Here is a 16,616-nt window from a genome sequence, read left to right as displayed (position 1 = left end):
GGCGACTGCCCCACCTGTCTGCTCAAATTCGGATCTAATTTAGAATGTGCTTTAGTAGACAATATTTATATGTACGAATAGGCTGGGGCAGAGATAGGCCCCAGGGTTGTGGTGACAGTGCACCTGGTCCATTTTGCACTGTTTTGCACTTGGTATGATGCATCTCTAGGCTTTCTAGCTATATATACCCCATAACCAACACATATGTAATGCATCTAGCCAGCTATAGGCTACATATGTTCTTTGGAGTGTAATGTAAGATACTCAGTTTCGTGATTTAATTTGTTCTTGTAGTGGAGATCTAGCATAGTTGGGTTGGGAGTTTGTAATCTCGATCGGTCGATCGACATGGAGGAGTCGAGCTTCATGCAGTGGGCGATAAACACGCTGGACCAGCACACCTTCCCCGCCGCCGCTTCTCTGGTATACGATACTGGCAGCTTCCACTGCGGCGACCATACTGCCGCCTCCTTCCCCTCGCAGCAGGAGCTCGGCACCCCTCCCCAGCCTCTGCCGACGACGGCCGGTGACAACCCGGACCTGACGGTGCAGGTTGACAACCAGTACGGGGATAGCAGCTCCGGTGATGTGGTGGTCCACGCCGCCGTCGCCAGGGCTAGCACGCCAATGAGCTGGAAGTCCAGTGCTGCGTCGACGCAGCCGGCCGCGAGAGGAGGACATAAGAGTGCTGCCGGGAGGAGATCTGGGAGCAACTTGCAGGGCTCCGCAGCATCGGCGTCGTCGATGTCCCCTGATCCCGCCAAGGACCACATAATCGCGGAGCGCCGCCGGAGGGAGAAGATCAACCAGCGGCTCATGGAGCTCTCCACTCTTATCCCTGGCCTAAAGAAGGTATTCTCTTGTATCCATCACTTCTATTCCATAGATCTCATCCCATGCATGCTTCTTGCAATAACCATGTACTGCAAATTAGTTAAACTGCAGGTAAGGATTTTGGCGAGGAGGGAGATGCCATTCGTTTTTATAAGCTCTTATCTCCTTTTTTTAGCTTTTGCAGTAATAATATCTATTATAATGTCTGTAAACACCCACCTTGATGGCTATTTTTGTGTTGGTACGCTCCAGGAACACGCTTTCTATTAAAAGCAAACTTGTTTGTCAACGTTGAATGATTTTTAATCTTTTGTGTTGTAATAGTTTTCTTAGAAGAATGGATTTTCTGTGAAACTTAAACATACTCAACATTTTTCAGAAGCAAATAAAAGCGTAATTTTGCCCCAGGGGTGTGTTTGAATTTCTCTGCTACTAGATTTTGATATACCTGCTAGAAGAAATGTTGTGACGCTGAAAACCTAGAAAAAAACACTGCTGAACAATTGAATTATGAAGGGCCAGACGAATGGACTGGAGGCCAGTTTTTCCACAGGACGCCTTTTGGGCGGCACCTAGCGCTGCCCATATATTTTTTTTAGAAGAACTAGTAGGATGGTAAAACTCATAGTACATCAAATGGCACTAGGCCTATCCACATGAAGATAGCATATTGGTATGATATGCTCTAAAATTTGAATCAACTTGGATTAATTTAGCATATCGGCACCTTGTCCTTATGTGTGCATGCTTGCTTGGTAGAAGCTTGGATTAATTATTTAATTAATCAACCAATCTATTAAAAATTTAAGATTGCATGTGTTATTTAAGATTGAGAAAGATGGTGGTGAATTGATGTGAGTCCGATGTGGCAGATGAACAAGGCAACGATTATTGGGGATGCGGTGAAGCACGTGAGAGAGCTCCAAGAGAAGGTGAACATCCTGGAGAACAACAACAAGCATGCTGCCACCACCACCATCTGCTCCATTGTACTCGTCCACAAGAACAGACCCTGCCTAGGCGGCCTCACCAGCAACTACGGCGACGATAATGTCAGTGAGCCGAGCCAGTTGGGCACATGGCTTCCAGAGATCAAGGTCCGGTTTTCAGATAAGAGCGTGCTAGTGCAGATCCACTGTGAGAACACAAATGGACTACTAGTGAGGGTACTGGCAGAGGTGGAGGTACTCCGACTTGCCATCACCCACACCAGCAGCATGCCATTCCTAGCCGACACCACCATCATCAACATTACGGCCAAGGCAAGTAGTACTCAAACCGTTATTTTTGTACCGCTGAGATTTTTTTCTAAACAGGGGAACCCGTGGGCTCTGTATCAATTGATGCCTGCAGCTATTTTCCTCATGATGTATCAATCCGTAAAAAATATAGTAGTTCCACAAGTAGCTAGTAATTGCCTATCGGGGTTGCGATTAAATTACATTAAAAATCACCAAATATAGTTTCATAATATCAATTCACGTACTGTTTGATGAGATATAAAAAAAGGGAAAGTAGTGTCTGCACCCCACCACACTACACCCTAACAAAATATTTCAAAAATTCTGAAACTTTGTGGGAATGATTATTAACAAATGTAATGGATGCTTGGAAAGTTTGGTGGTCAAATAATATTCAAAGAGCTCTGTACAAAAAAAGACAAAAATGCAAAATCTGCTCAAACAGTGCACATACATTTTGAGTGATTCTGTTTTTTTGTACAGAGCTCCTCGAATGCTATTTGACAATCAAACTTTGCAAGAACCTATAACATTTGTTCATAATAATTCCCACAAAGTTTCAGAATTTTTTAAAATGTTTTGCTATGTTTTCTTAAGGGGGTGTAGCGGGGGTGTAGCGGGGGTGTAGAAAAACCACTCTCAAATACAAGTATGCATACACAGTGTCTAGATGTGGTTAGCAAGAAAAAAATGTATCGTAGGATGGATGAAATGCTCATATCTTGCACTCCCTCCGTCACGGTTTAGAAGGCACAGTTAAATTTGCGTGCGTTTCCACAATAGACAAGATTTAGGGCGCATTGCATTTATTTCTAGTAGCTAATTAGTACTCCGATATACTATTTCTATATGCATGCGTAGTGTGAATGCTATTTTTTAGCCCATCCCACAACCAATAGATAATCACCTAGGTCCTAGAGAATTTCCAAGTGCGCCTTCTAAACCATGACGGAGGGAGTAACAAACATGCTTAATTATGACGTACCAATAATTAATAAGCACATATGCATTAGTAGTTTTTCTTCGCATAAACCGACAATATAACAACTTGAGCACATAGAAATATAGGTGATTGAATTATATATATAGTCCTGTATATTGATTGTTGATACTTTTTTCTCTAACTAAACATCTGTCGGGATGGCTTTAGATGTACAAAACCTTTGTTTTATAAATTATGCAAAAATTATCTTGCTCAGAGAATATAGTACCATAGTGAAATGATAGAAGTGGAATCAAGTATCACACAAGCCTTTCCGTAATGCTACCTTATCTCTCATCCTCCTTGGATCGGTGGCTTTCCTCGTCGGTTTTCTACGTAGACCGACCTATGAATGTCTACACATATTTTCTTCAAACCCAAACTACTCGTTAATATCTTATCCTTTGCACAAGTCTACATGTCCAACAGTTAACAACCAAACTGATGCACACTACACATACTCATGCACACATATATCACACCAATTCTCTCACATCCATCTCACGCACATATATAAATCATCAAGATTAGTACAATTGACCTCGTGTTTTTTATGGAATGGAAGAAATATAAAAAATGCTAAGGGAAACCCGGTACATTTCAGCGATTGTCAAAGAAAAAGAAATGTGATTAACAAACTACAATAGAAAAACATATTCTTGATTACACTATTTGCTTCATGACAGTAGAATCAATATATCCATCTCACCTCATCATTCCATCATCTAACACCCAAGAGTTTCTGAGCTCAAAGCATGCTCAAGATTTATATACATGCATGAGATGATATATAGGGATAAATATGAATAAATACAATATAGCTAGGTTAAAAGGTTATACATATAGACCAGAGAGGGGCTAGTTAAGGAAAGGAAGGGCGAACCAAAATATCATTATCATTTACCATTAGATTAATCTGTTGTCAATTGACTTCTTGTCCATATTATCTTATTTTGGTCATGCTCAAAGATAAGAGCACTGACACATGATTTGTATGGACTATTGAAAAATCAAGATAGGAAATTAATTGTTAGGTCGTTTTGTGCAAAGACACTGAAATGGAGCATCAATCATGGAATGACAATGCAAGAGTTAGTTATACCTTGACCATCACAAGGCCAGGGCAAGGCCACTCCATGCTATCATCCAAACTAAGTCACGTCAAACCATGTCATGCCATTAATCCCCTATTGGAGCTACACTGTAGCACTATTGGGTCTATGCAGGCTAGGCCGCACCTCATTGGTATTCGACCAAGGAAGATCATGCCACACCGTCTTCGAAAATGAGGCAGGCCACCCCAATGCGAAGGCACACCACATGTGAAGAAACAAATGTAAAAAGGCATGACACGCGTTGCTTGGACAATAGAGTGAGGAAGGCTGAACCACAACCGGTTCAAGGCAACTTGGGTGATGCTAATGGATAGAGGACGGCTAGAACATGCCTCTGTCAGATCGAGATAGCTCGTGTTGCACCATCCTTACCATTTTAGGTGAAGTGTGGTAATGATAGTGGCGGTTTCCGGAGTCAAGAAGGAGAGGAGCTTGACATCCAACAGCTGGGAGAGAGAGAGAGAGGTGGGATGGGGTCGGGGTTTAGGTCACGAGTGTAAGAATTTTACATAGTATATGAGGCAGTCATGTATGGTACCCCATCTCGGCTGGAGAAAGTACAAATGAAAAAGTTGATCTATAATGCAAGAGCGAACATCCGCGTGCTCCAAGAAAAAAATGACATGAAAAGAGAAAGCCAGAAAGTGAAAACAACATGACAACCCTATTATATTAGTGATTAATATTGATGTATGTTGATGACATGACAACCATATATAGTTAGTTGATGGCCATATTATCAGCCATGATCTCATTTAAGTATTCTAGTTGGCTAATGTTTCTAGTCTGCTACAAAATTCCTGCACCGAGACATAATTTTGGACCACCATGGATAAGGGTCATGTCGATGCAGCATGTTTTGCGCCATACATATGCCATCTAGATAAAATTTAAACATAATGAAAAATGGGGACAAATGATCAACCAAGACTTAATTTGGGAATTCAAGCATTATGAAGGAGACACCCCAGCCATGATATAATATATGACAGTTTTGCTGGATGTAAGTCGCCTAAATTTTTTAATTTGGGTCAGTCGATTTGGTTGAGAAAGAAGCAGCCGCTGTAGAGTACCGAGGCCGTCGGCTGCAGGATTGATCGATCTCATCTATAGTGCGGTGCAAAGGGGGTGCAGGGGGGAGAAGAAGTCTCCTTGTCTATCTTAGGGTGTATCGGGTGGAGGTTCGCTAGAGAAATCCGGTAGTTCATCAACCTTAGAAGGATGGACGGGGGCGGAGGCAAGCCTGGATGTGGGGGGGGGGGGGTCGCGAGGAGGGCGGGATAGCAAGGCGGTTCAGCCAGCCGGAAGGCGGCTAGATGAAGAACATGGTCAGATCATGGGGTGAAATATGAGACAATTTTCTTCAGGAGGGAGGTAAAAGAAGGAGATCTAACTATTCCTTTTTCATCCAATGGCTAGAAGTAAATTGACTGACCCTTAAAAAATGTAGTCGACTTGGCTCTAGCCATTCCCAATATATGAAGTGTTTATCAAGCAATTAGTTCAAATGTTAACGTGTATTTTGATGCTAGATAGATCATAAGGGATTAGGTAGATTCTGTCTGGACGTATAACAAAAGTTTATGAAATCTAGTATGTTCCCTCGTGGGTCATGAGTAGATAATGAATTAATCCAAAAGCAATGAAAAAAAATCATTCATAAACATCTAAATATTTTCCATTTGGAGAAGGTTATCTTTTTGTATTTTTACTAACAATTGCTACAAAGTATTGTCCTTTATTAGATATTTTTAGTCTCACACTCCCTACACGGTTACCGTTTATTTCCCAATAAACATATTTAACATTGTAGCATTCACAAAAGATAATTGGGTGATGACACAGTTGCTTAGTTAGTATATATGAAACCTCATCTCGCTATTAGGAAAAGATAATTGTTTCATCACCTTTAACTAATTTCAGGAGTGTAAAAACTCTCATCATAAGACTCAATGCATCATGTGGTGAATTATTTATTTCAACAATGCAAATTGTACTCAATTGTGAGGGGATGCTTGTGGGACATGCATGTATTATACAAACACATTTAAGTTTTTGTATGAGATTTAGATATGAGCGGAAAATATACATGAACTAACTTTAGTATTTCATCGGTGTGCATTGCTTACACTACTTTGGTGCAACCTATTTATTTAATTTCAGTTGGAAGAGGGGTTCAACTCAACAGTGGAGGAGATGGTCAGAAGGCTCAACTCGGTGCTAGATCAACATTAGGGTATCCACAACCTGTGCCATACACCATGGTCAAATTGGTATTTGATGTTTTCGCATCGATGCTCACCATCATGGGCCCATCTCCAAATACAACAAAGTGGCAACCGAAGTAGCTAGGTGCTCCAATGCATGTTTGCTTAGTGGAAAGATGGGTTAAGTTTAGCAATAAATACATCATTATTATGCCTGCTCAGAATCTAAACATGAGTGATGTTGCTTCTATGACGAAAATTACATTGGGAATGGAAGGTAGTTGTATTTGATTTTGCCAATAGTTAGCTTTTTCCATTAAGACACATTACTAATAGAACACGCCACTGCCCGCAGTTAAATAACCTCAAGCATATGGTTTCTGGGCTAATCACTATGAGCTTGTCATTGATGTGAGGGTATCATTGCACATGGAATGGTAATCATTGGGGTGTAATGCTCATTATACATGCTCCTTTTGAACACATGTTTGTAATGTAGCCCTCAGTACACACAACTATACTGCATCGGTTGTGTGTGATGTGGACCTAATCGCAGATGCTTATTTGGAACGATAGTGTTGGCTTGTTTTCTAGTGTATTGCCACAACAAGCAATATACCAAAGATCATCCAAATTACATAGCAAGCATAAATATCTTAAGATATCAATCATATAGATTCACAAGGACATCGATACAAATTTCATCTGGACATAAGATAATCTATTTTTCTAAGGAATAATAGTTGTAGTGTACAACAAAAAAGAAAGAAATACAAGTAATAAAATAATTAAAGAAAAAACCCTTTGCTTTCTTGGTTACTTTTTCTTTCACCAATAATAGATTCATACAGTCGGTCTCACGTCTTCATTCCAATTGTAGGAAACAGTGATCATCTCACCCATGTCTACTCAAAATATCTATACTGATTGACTTTCCTTTTTTTTCTATTTGCTCGAGATAGATCTTTAATTATTATTATTTTCTAAATTTTAAGCATAAAAATGCATTGTAATGATAATCCAAATAACACCATATTAGAGACCATGCATGTTCATATGTGACAGTATGACATTAAACACAATTCAAATGTGTGCCATGGAATAAGAAAACACAATTCAAATGCCGACAAATAATGGAACGAGATAATTGATAGGTAAGAGAAATAATCAAGTCCATGGCAACTAAAGGTATTGAAGTACAAATTCATCAATCAGTTTCTATATGGTTCTAAATCAGTACTGGGATTAACCTAGGCAACCCAATTGGTCATTATTCGTACTTCGTACTTAACTAGTTGATTGGTAAAGTGAAGTTATGTGAGTTGATGCATGGTTGATATGCTATAATATATATATATATATATATATATATATATATATATATATATATATATATATATATATATATTAGATTGGTCTATATATCTATCTGATTCCAATAATCTGTATGTCATTATTTTCGTAATTTAAACATTTCCCAGCTAAAATAAATAAATATTAGATCAGCGATTGCTCTACACCAAACTTTTACTGGTAAATAGGATTAAATCTATGACCTTTGCATGGGAAATTTATACGTCTGTATCTTCCATTTTATCTATTGTTTCAGAAGATTACTCTCTAAAAGTAACTACTCCCTCTCTTCCAATATGTAAGGCTCCCTCACACGCATTTTGGGTCGAAGTTTGACCATGAATTTTATTACTAGTATAATTTTAACTTATGTCATGAAAATTATACTTTTGCATGCCTGCTCAATATATGTTTCCAACTTCATAATTGTTTGTTACCCAAAACAGATGTCTTATTAGTTGAATTATTATTGTCAAAGCTTGACCCAAAATACGACGGGCCTTACAAATCGAAATGGAGAGTAATCAATAACGGCACCCAGAAAGTGAAAAATATGGACATGCCGACCCATCACCATTATGGAGGTCTCACGGCACTAGTTTGGGCTTGAGACTAGACCATCCTACTAATAACGACCAGGTATCACTCCTGCACGGACCACATGGACCACTTTCTGCAGTAGCTGGAACATGCAGCAGTATGCTGCATTATATTGAGGATGGCTTAGGTTGTATGGTCCATATATATGTCTGCAAGGAACGACAAAATTGAGAAATCCGGGGGAGATTGAGATAGAGGTCGAAGTATCATTCATGTACTATAAACAGTGTGTGCTACACTATCAGTTTTCTATTTCTGGTAGAACGGTAGGTATTGTCGTTCGTGTGTGTGTGTGTGTGCGCGCGCACGCGTGCGTAGTTAACCAAACATTTTTCAGTAACGAAAGATGACAACTTTAATTAGTCTGTAGTCAAAGAGCGCATTATTGGTCAGTGAGTTTGAAATTGGACCGCAATGATGAAGTGTGGTATTGGTAAGAAATGTCACTGAGAGTAGTGAGGAACTTGCAAGGTTATGACTGACCAATGTTCTGATTTTCAGGGTAAGAAGGTTGAGGTTTCAATTGGACCACCACCACAAGGGGGAGATTTCCAGTAGATTGACACTTACAAAAATATCATACTTTAACATATAAATAATAGTATGACTCACGAGCGACTCATTCCAAAATCAGTCTAAAACAAACTTTCTACTCCTAAGTAACAAACAGAATATATATCCTTGTAAACTCTGTGTTTTGTTCATCCCAGATACAAAATCATAGTCAAACACATGACAATAGCAAACTGAGCACGAAAAAACAAAGATATGATGAAAAATAAATAGATGGATGTTGGACTTATAAAATCTTATCACTTGCTAGGCATAATTTATTGAAGACATGTATCAATAAAAAATTTATGCGAGAATTTCTCTCAGATTCTTCTTCAACATGGATCATAATAACATGTGTGTGGGATAGATATGAGCAAAGCCAGTCATTGTGAGCATGCAAGATCAATGTAAGATTTGAAAAAAGAAATGCTGAACTTTTTGCCAGAAGATGTAGCATCCTTTGTCATATGTTTTCAAATATAATTTTCATCATAACATTCTTTTAGACACAAGCATATCTTGAGTTTTGCTTCAGTACACCCCCCTTAAAAGTTAGCACAAATCTCAACGTCACTTAAAATAAGTTTTCTCTTACATTCACGACGAACTAATTATAATCCCTATTCTCCCAAAACATCAAACAGGAGATCAGAACAATCTAATCTTCTTTACCGAAAAAGGGTTTCCCCCCACTTTATAAATAAAGCAACTTCCACCAATCACACGATAACTGCTGGGAGGCACAACACATCAAGCCCAAAAGAGAAAGAAGAAGAACAAAATGCCAACAACGGCAACTCGGCAAAGCACAGATAATCCGCCATCGCTGCGCCCTCCGGATTCGTCCCACCACACACCAAGGCTCCGAATCGCCGCGTAACCAAGCAGCACCTCCAAGAAGGGATGCGACGTCAACGACGCTGCTGCCCGGACATGTCCTAGGGTTTCCCCCGGCACGCAGAGAGGAGTGGAGGATGGGTAACACCTACGCCCATCAGGAAGGAGGCGACACCGCGTTGGCGCCGGAAGAACCGGCAGGGATTTCTCCCGCATCCCAACCACCACTATCCGTCCGATCCGGAGCCAACCAGCTAGCCAGCCACCAACCAGCATACGCCACCACAGTCTTGAAGTCATCCATGCCGCCTCATTGAGACCGCCATCACGAGGCCTAGAGGATGGAGAGAGGAGCGCCGGAAATCAGGAGGGGCAGCACCGGAGCCGCGCCGGAGCCTCCAGCACCGTCGCGGGTGCAGACCGGACGCGGCCGCAGTGGCACCCCAGGCCACCTGGGCCCATCTCGGGCCCGCAAAGCCGCTGCCGCCCCGCTGCAGCAAGCCGGCGACGGCGCCGCCCCCACCAAGCCTTCCTACGCCCGAACTTCACCTCCAGGGGGCTCCGCCGTCGATGAGAAGCCGCCGGCCCAGATGGGCTCGAAGGGGCCCAGATCTGGGCCGAGCAGGCGCCACCACCCCGCACCACCGCGAGCTCCGCCGCCAACGGCAGCGCCACCGCGCAGCCAGCCTCCCACGCCTGTGCCAGGTTGCCCCGCCGCCGCGCCGGACCGCCGCCGCCTGAGCACACCACCAGGAAACGCGCCGCCCCGCGCAGGTCACCTCCGGGAGGGGAAAAGAAGGGGCCGCCGCCACCGGCGCCGCCCGGGGCAAGCCCGGCACCGCACGCCGGCGACGGCAGGGGAGAGGTGGTGGGGAGGGCCTCTGGGGAAGGGGGGCGGAGGCGCGGTCGGCCGCCCGCGGGAAAGCGGCGCGGTCGCGAGGGAGTGGAGGGAGGGTCGCGAGATCTGAAAAATCGTTCACATGTCTCTCTAATCTTCTTTACTACAGGGGTAACTTTTAATCTCCACAGTTGATCTGCATCAAACTATGTCAACTTTTCTAAGGAGCGCGAACCGAAGCAAAACTCGCATATGTTAATTACTAGGTTAAGCACTATACGATAAGATATTGCATAACAGATTTGTATTGCCATCAGTTGATGTGAAACCTTAAGACAACGAAACATACCGACTATTTGCATAACGTGTCTCATTACGCTCCTGTCATTGCCAGTGTTCATTGCAGCGCCACGTGAACGTGTACCGTACATTATTGTCATGCATGCCATGTCAGGCTACACACGTCAATAGGTACTTATATCAGGCTACACGCGACTGTGTATCATTAATTGCTTTTGTTTGATTCCAGCTGCAGATTTTGTGGCCTTCCGTTGGCAATAATTTATCTATAGTGCAAGTAGGCTTGTATTTGGTGTAGATATGAAAAGTCATCGCGTCAAAGCTTATCTGATCTTAGTCTAAGGCATCTTTAACATCGACCCTCAAACTTTCCGTGGCATTTGGACCGTGTTGTCCGAACTGCGGAAGCCATCTAACATGATTCTGTATCGGTCCACGGCGTGGTTTGGATGTATTTTCTCCCGCAAAACAAAAACAAACGTGAGGGGCTTTACGGGAGTGCGGACATCCACCTGGTCAATCAAAAGCCACCACGTACCCTAGCGCACAAAAACGTTGTTGACTAATTCTTTTGCTTTGCATTAGCGTTTGGCGGAAGGTTTTGAAACCTCCTAACATGTTTGGCAGAAGCCACTTTATTTCTTTTTTTAACTACTATATGATCCATGCATTACTAGTGCTTGGCTTCCGCCAATACTCACTTGGATTAATGTGTGCTAGTGCATGTAAAGTGACATTCTTCATGCATGCACATCCCCTTCCGCCAACATATGGAGGCTTCCGCCAAAAGTGTGTTTTGGTATTTTCTTCAAGTGAAACAAAGCTACTAATAATCCATGCATTATCATAGTTAGTCATGTACGTGTTGGCTGAATCCTTTTTTCAAGTGTTGGAGAAGCTACTAATCCATTGATTATCATAAATATTTGGCAGATTTTGAAAAAACAAGGCAGATGTTTGCGGGTAGCTAGCGTTGGATGGCCGGTTCCCACATTCGTGTCCGCGGACTGGTCCTCTATCCACGGACAGATGCGGAAGCAAATTTGCGGGTCGCCGTTAGAGATGCCCTAAGCTGGTTTGCTTTCGTAGGGGTTTGGCTTCCTTATACATGAGCCCTATTTACATTAGGGACATTGTTAACTTACTTCAATTATACTCCCTCTGTCCCAAAATAAGTGTCATGGTTCTCAATTGTCTAAAGCCAAAATGTGCATGTGACCATGAGAGGAAGCATGACTCCCGCGACCCCGCGCCCGTCACTGGCGGCGCCGCCTTGATCTCCTCCATCCGGCCGCCATTTCCACTGCCGAGACCAGATCCGGACTGCTCTTCGCGTCCTCTCTCGGCCGCACTCCTTCTTCCCTCCAGGCTCTCGAGGTGCTACCCATGGCGCTCACGTCCGCGTCCTCTTCTCCGACTCCGTCGGCCGCCTCATCTGCTGCCGCGGCCATGGCCGCGGCTGCTCTTGCCTCTCGCAAGGCTGCCCCTGCAGCTGGTGGCCGCTTGTCCCGCGCCGGCGCTGGACTCCCGCCGAGGCCGGTTGTGGCTGCAGGTCCGGCGGCGCATCCTCCCGCACCCAGCGTCGACGCATTGTCCACCCAGGACACAGCGCGTGCTGCTTCAGATCCCCGTCGCCCTGGCCTGATGGATGGTGGGCTTGAGTGCTTGCCGCTGCCGCGGCTTGGGTGTCTCCCGTCCCTGGGCTCTTCTGACGCTGCTCCGGTCTGCGTCGCGCCGTCAACCCGGACCTCGACTGTAGCTGTGGATGCGTCGTCCCCAACTACTGCAGGCGCTGCTACGTCGTTCCTGGCCCCTGTGGAAGCCCCGCCGTCACCCCTGACTGCTACTGCTGAAGCAACATCCATGACTTCTGCGGGCTGCGCTACATCATCCTCTGCTACTGTGGAGGCGACGCCGTCCTCAACTCCTGCCGGCACGCGTTGGGTCTGGACACGGAGCGATCAGTCTCGTGGAGCTCCCTTGCCGACAAAGAAGAAGACGAGGATGACGATGAATTGGCTCTGCAGACGCCGCCGCCGGCTACCAAATCCTCGGTTCAGGCTACTTGGTCGGACTGAATGTGTGGAGGTTGGCAGGAGGTGTTGCCGTGGTGCAATGTGCAACGCTCGGACTCTCTAGTCCCTGCATTGGCTCCCCATATATCCTGTCCCTGCTTGGCTTCGTGGTAGATGTTGCAGATGCCTCCTTCCTGGTCACCATGCAACGGTTTGACGAGATCCTTTTAGGTGTTCTCGGTGCCTTGAGAATGTGGTCATCGAGCGCGTGAGTGTCGCAATGCTTGGCGTCCCCTCAGCTTCTTGGAAAGCCCTACTGTGTTGCCGTTGCCACGCCTCCCCATCAGACACCAACAAGCTCCAGCTCCTCGCAAGGTCCAGAAAGAAGCCTTGCCCCTCTCGAAGACATCTTGTCATGATTCGTGGGTGTCGATTGTTGCTTCTCCTGTTGGCTTTGTGGCCTCGACTGATATCCCAGTGCGGCCCACCTTGGAGCGGCAGGCTGAGCTGCTGCACTCTGAGCTCCTTGGTATGGCTTCCTTCCAGCTTGAGGAGATGGTCCAGCCTCTGCGTGATGTCATTGACTCCATGCAAGGTTGGCTGCTGCGGATGGAGAGCTTCATGGAGCGTGTTGAGGCTGCACTAGGCGAGCTCTCCATGGCGCCGCCTGTGTTGCAGACTGCTCACATATTGTGCCCTTTGGTTGTGCCTGATGACAACTTTGAGGTCGAGAAGGGAGCCGAGCTTCATGGTCGTTTCTCCCCTCGTGCTAGAGCATGTTTGCCGGTGTCAGCCTCTGAGGGGCTGGACAATGATGTGGTTGGTACTCCGGTGCTGCAGATCATGCCTGAGCTGCGGGAGTTGTGTGGGGGCTCGATTCTGCCTCTATCTGTCGAACAACCGAAGGTAGACCCTCCCGAGACCTCGATTGTGGCTTTACCGCCATCATCACCCCTGGAGTCTAGCCAGATACTTGATGCCGAGGGGTTTGATGATTTGGATGTTGTAATCTCTCGCTCGCCTAAGTCCATTGGGTGTCAGGCGCCAGCCACCCTACCTCTCGTTGTCTTGGAGCGCGGAGTCTTAGGTGGTGGTGTCCTTCCCTCGCTTGCGACCATCGAGCTGGTGATGCCTGTGAGTGGCATGACCATTGAGTCAAGTGTGGTTGCACCCACTCCAAGTCCAGATGCTCTCTTCGCGAAAGAACTTTGTGACTTGCTCGCTAGTGTGGATGTTGCTAGACCTGGTTTGGGCAGGTCGATTGCTTGCCTCCTGACTGGGACACCAATAAGAGGGAAACAAAAGAAGGGGGCAAAGGCAAGAGTAGCGCCATAGGCAAGGCGTCTCTGGCTGCTTGATGGATGATCTTCAGTCTCTTGGCCCGTCCTTTTGGATTGGGTTGTCGTTGTGAGTTGGAAGGTGTTTGATGTCTTCTGTCGAGGTGTTCTTGTCAAGGTTCACATGGCGTAATAACAATGTTGTGGTTTGTGGATGTTGTGTAATCAGAGAGTCTGGCAGAAGTTGCCTGTCCGGTTGTGGGTTTCTTGTCACGTGAGTAGTTAATCCTTGCTAAGTTTGTATTGGTTTTTGCCCGGTTTTTCCTTAATTAACTAGGCAATTCTCTTCTTCTTAATTAATCGATGAGGCAAAGCTTTTACCTCTGTTTCGAAAAAAAGTGTCATGGTTCTAGTTCAAATTTGAACTGAAACCATGATACTTATTTCGAGACAGAGGGAGTATGTAGTACGGTTAACGCCGTTGTCTGATTTTTTGTATTGATTTTACTATGAACTGCGAAGTGCTAAAAAATTGTTCAATTTGCACACGTTTATTTGTATGCAGGGAGCATATGTAAATATGTGACAATTATGTAGCTGGTTATGGTTTCCTTGCAGGGAAAACATATTAGTTGCTAGCTAAGAGCGTCTCTAGCAACCCTTTAAAAGTGACCAAACCCGTAAATATTCGCGTTTTCAGTTCCGCGATGTTAAAAAACGTCCTGAATAGAGCACATAAAAGTGGTCAAACCCGTAAAAAATTTGCATGTCCCTGAGAATCCATCCCCACGATCCTTTTATTTACAGATTTGAAAGCAAAATATAAAGGGACTGAAAACTGGTCAACACTACGCGGACGCCGGTGACCTTCTGCCATGGAACTCACCAAAATCTCACCGTTTACAGCTGTTGCGGCGTCGGCCTGCAGAGTAGATCGCAGGAGCAGCGGCTGAAGACTCGAGCAGCTACGGCGACGGAAGAGCTCATGATCGATCCGACCAAGGACGAGCTAGCTAGCTAGCAAGCCTGGATCGACCCGGCCACGAAGGAGCTAGCTAGCTACCAAGCTCCTGGATCCATCCGGCCACGAACGAGCCATGGACGAGCTAGCTAGCTCCCGGATCCATCCCGCCACGGTCGAGCTAGCTAGCTCCTGGATCCATCCGACGACGGAGAAGCTGGCTCCTGGATCGATTTGGTGACCACGGCAGGCGACGGGAACTGACTATGAACATAGGCGAGAGGAAGAAAAGGACGTGGGGAAGAATATACGCGAATATTTAGTTTTACGGTTTGAGTTTAAGGGGTCTGTTCAGCCGCAGCTCAAACCGACCTTTAAAATGCGTTTTCCACGAACTGAAAACCGTGTTTTCAATTCCGCGGTTTAAGGGGTCTGCTAGAGATGAGTAGTCCAACATCAGCGCAACAGTCCCTTACAACTAAGATTTTTTTCTAAAAAAGAAGCTAGTGGTCAATGCCCACTATTCCAATCCTACACTATTTAGGTTTACAAAATAAATAATTGCTTGGCCCACACCATATTTGCAGCATATGCAAACGGCGCCAACATGACACATTTGTCTTTGGAGGACATGGTGGTTTGAATCAGGGACAGGACAGGGTACATGAGAACAATGATGAACAGGATTATGATGGTGATTGATAGAAGTTCTAGATCTAGTGCGAGCAGGCTCACGCCATGCTGGGTGTGGTGGCCATGGCGAGTTCGTCGTGCATAGCATACATGTAAGCCGGTGCAGCTAGGAGGGCAGTGTGGCTTGCTCAGAAGGAGGCAACATGGAATCGGCCCTGCTTGGTCATTCTTGAAGTGTGCATAATGTTCAGAAATCCTTTGGTGCTTCTGACAGCGCGCGCTCCTACACACGAGAAAAATGTTTTGAAGTGTGACAAATTCCAAACAAAAATTTGGCGCATACATCTCGGTATTATATGTGTGCAAGTCAAGGTTTGGAGAAAACCGACATTTTTTGTGGCTTGTGTAAAAAGACAAGAAGATGTCTTGTGAAAAGTATTTTTTAACATCAGATTTTGTCTTTTTCACACGCAACACATAAGTTGTCGGTTTTTCGTGAAACGACTTTGTGAGCATGTACAATATCAAGATGTACGTGTCAAGTTTTTGTTTGGAATTTTTTGACATTTCAAAATATGTTTAAAACACATTTTAAAAACCAGGAGTGCGCGCTTCCATGTGCCAAAACGCCACTCTCGCACCATGTTACCATTTCTTCTTTGTTAAAACTCTGTTTTGTCTTGAGATAAATTCGTGTCATTGTCAGAATCAAAATATTACCGTTGATGCAAACAAACATCTATTATAATTGAAGCAATTATCTAGTTGGTTGAAGCAAAAAAAAATGTGTATATTCAAAACAAAAGATTTGCCTCCATTGGGATGATGTTGTCCAAATTGATTTTGGGAAAGGTATAGTTAGTGATGT

The 16,616-nt window shown here is 44.6% G+C and overlaps 1 protein-coding gene across 1 annotated transcript; it reads left to right on the top strand.

Moving 5' to 3' along the window:
* Positions 1 to 233: 233 nt before the first annotated feature.
* Positions 234 to 6,535, top strand: LOC125523898 (transcription factor bHLH25). Its single transcript, XM_048688959.2, has 3 exons — positions 234 to 852; positions 1,707 to 2,096; positions 6,336 to 6,535. Exons 1-3 carry the CDS (start codon positions 349 to 351, stop codon positions 6,405 to 6,407), a joined length of 966 nt encoding a protein of 321 aa, XP_048544916.2. The 5' UTR covers positions 234 to 348; the 3' UTR covers positions 6,408 to 6,535.
* The last annotated feature ends 10,081 nt before the right edge of the window (positions 6,536 to 16,616 follow it).

This window comes from Triticum urartu, chromosome 7A, assembly GCF_056163025.1.
Source record: "Triticum urartu cultivar PI428250 chromosome 7A, HENAU_Tu73, whole genome shotgun sequence".
NCBI lineage: Eukaryota > Viridiplantae > Streptophyta > Magnoliopsida > Poales > Poaceae > Triticum > Triticum urartu.
The sequence above is the reverse complement of the archived record's forward strand: the minus strand, read 5'-3'. Positions and strand labels throughout refer to the sequence as shown.

Excerpts from the sequence above, each read along its gene's own strand:
- LOC125523898 (XM_048688959.2), top strand. The coding sequence starts at position 349 with ATGGAGGAGTCGAGCTTCATGCAGTGGGCGATAAACACGCTGGACCAG. Across the intron at positions 853-1,706 it reads TTATCCCTGGCCTAAAGAAG|ATGAACAAGGCAACGATTAT; the intron begins GTATTCTCTTGT and ends CCGATGTGGCAG. Across the intron at positions 2,097-6,335 it reads TCATCAACATTACGGCCAAG|TTGGAAGAGGGGTTCAACTC; the intron begins GCAAGTAGTACT and ends ATTTAATTTCAG.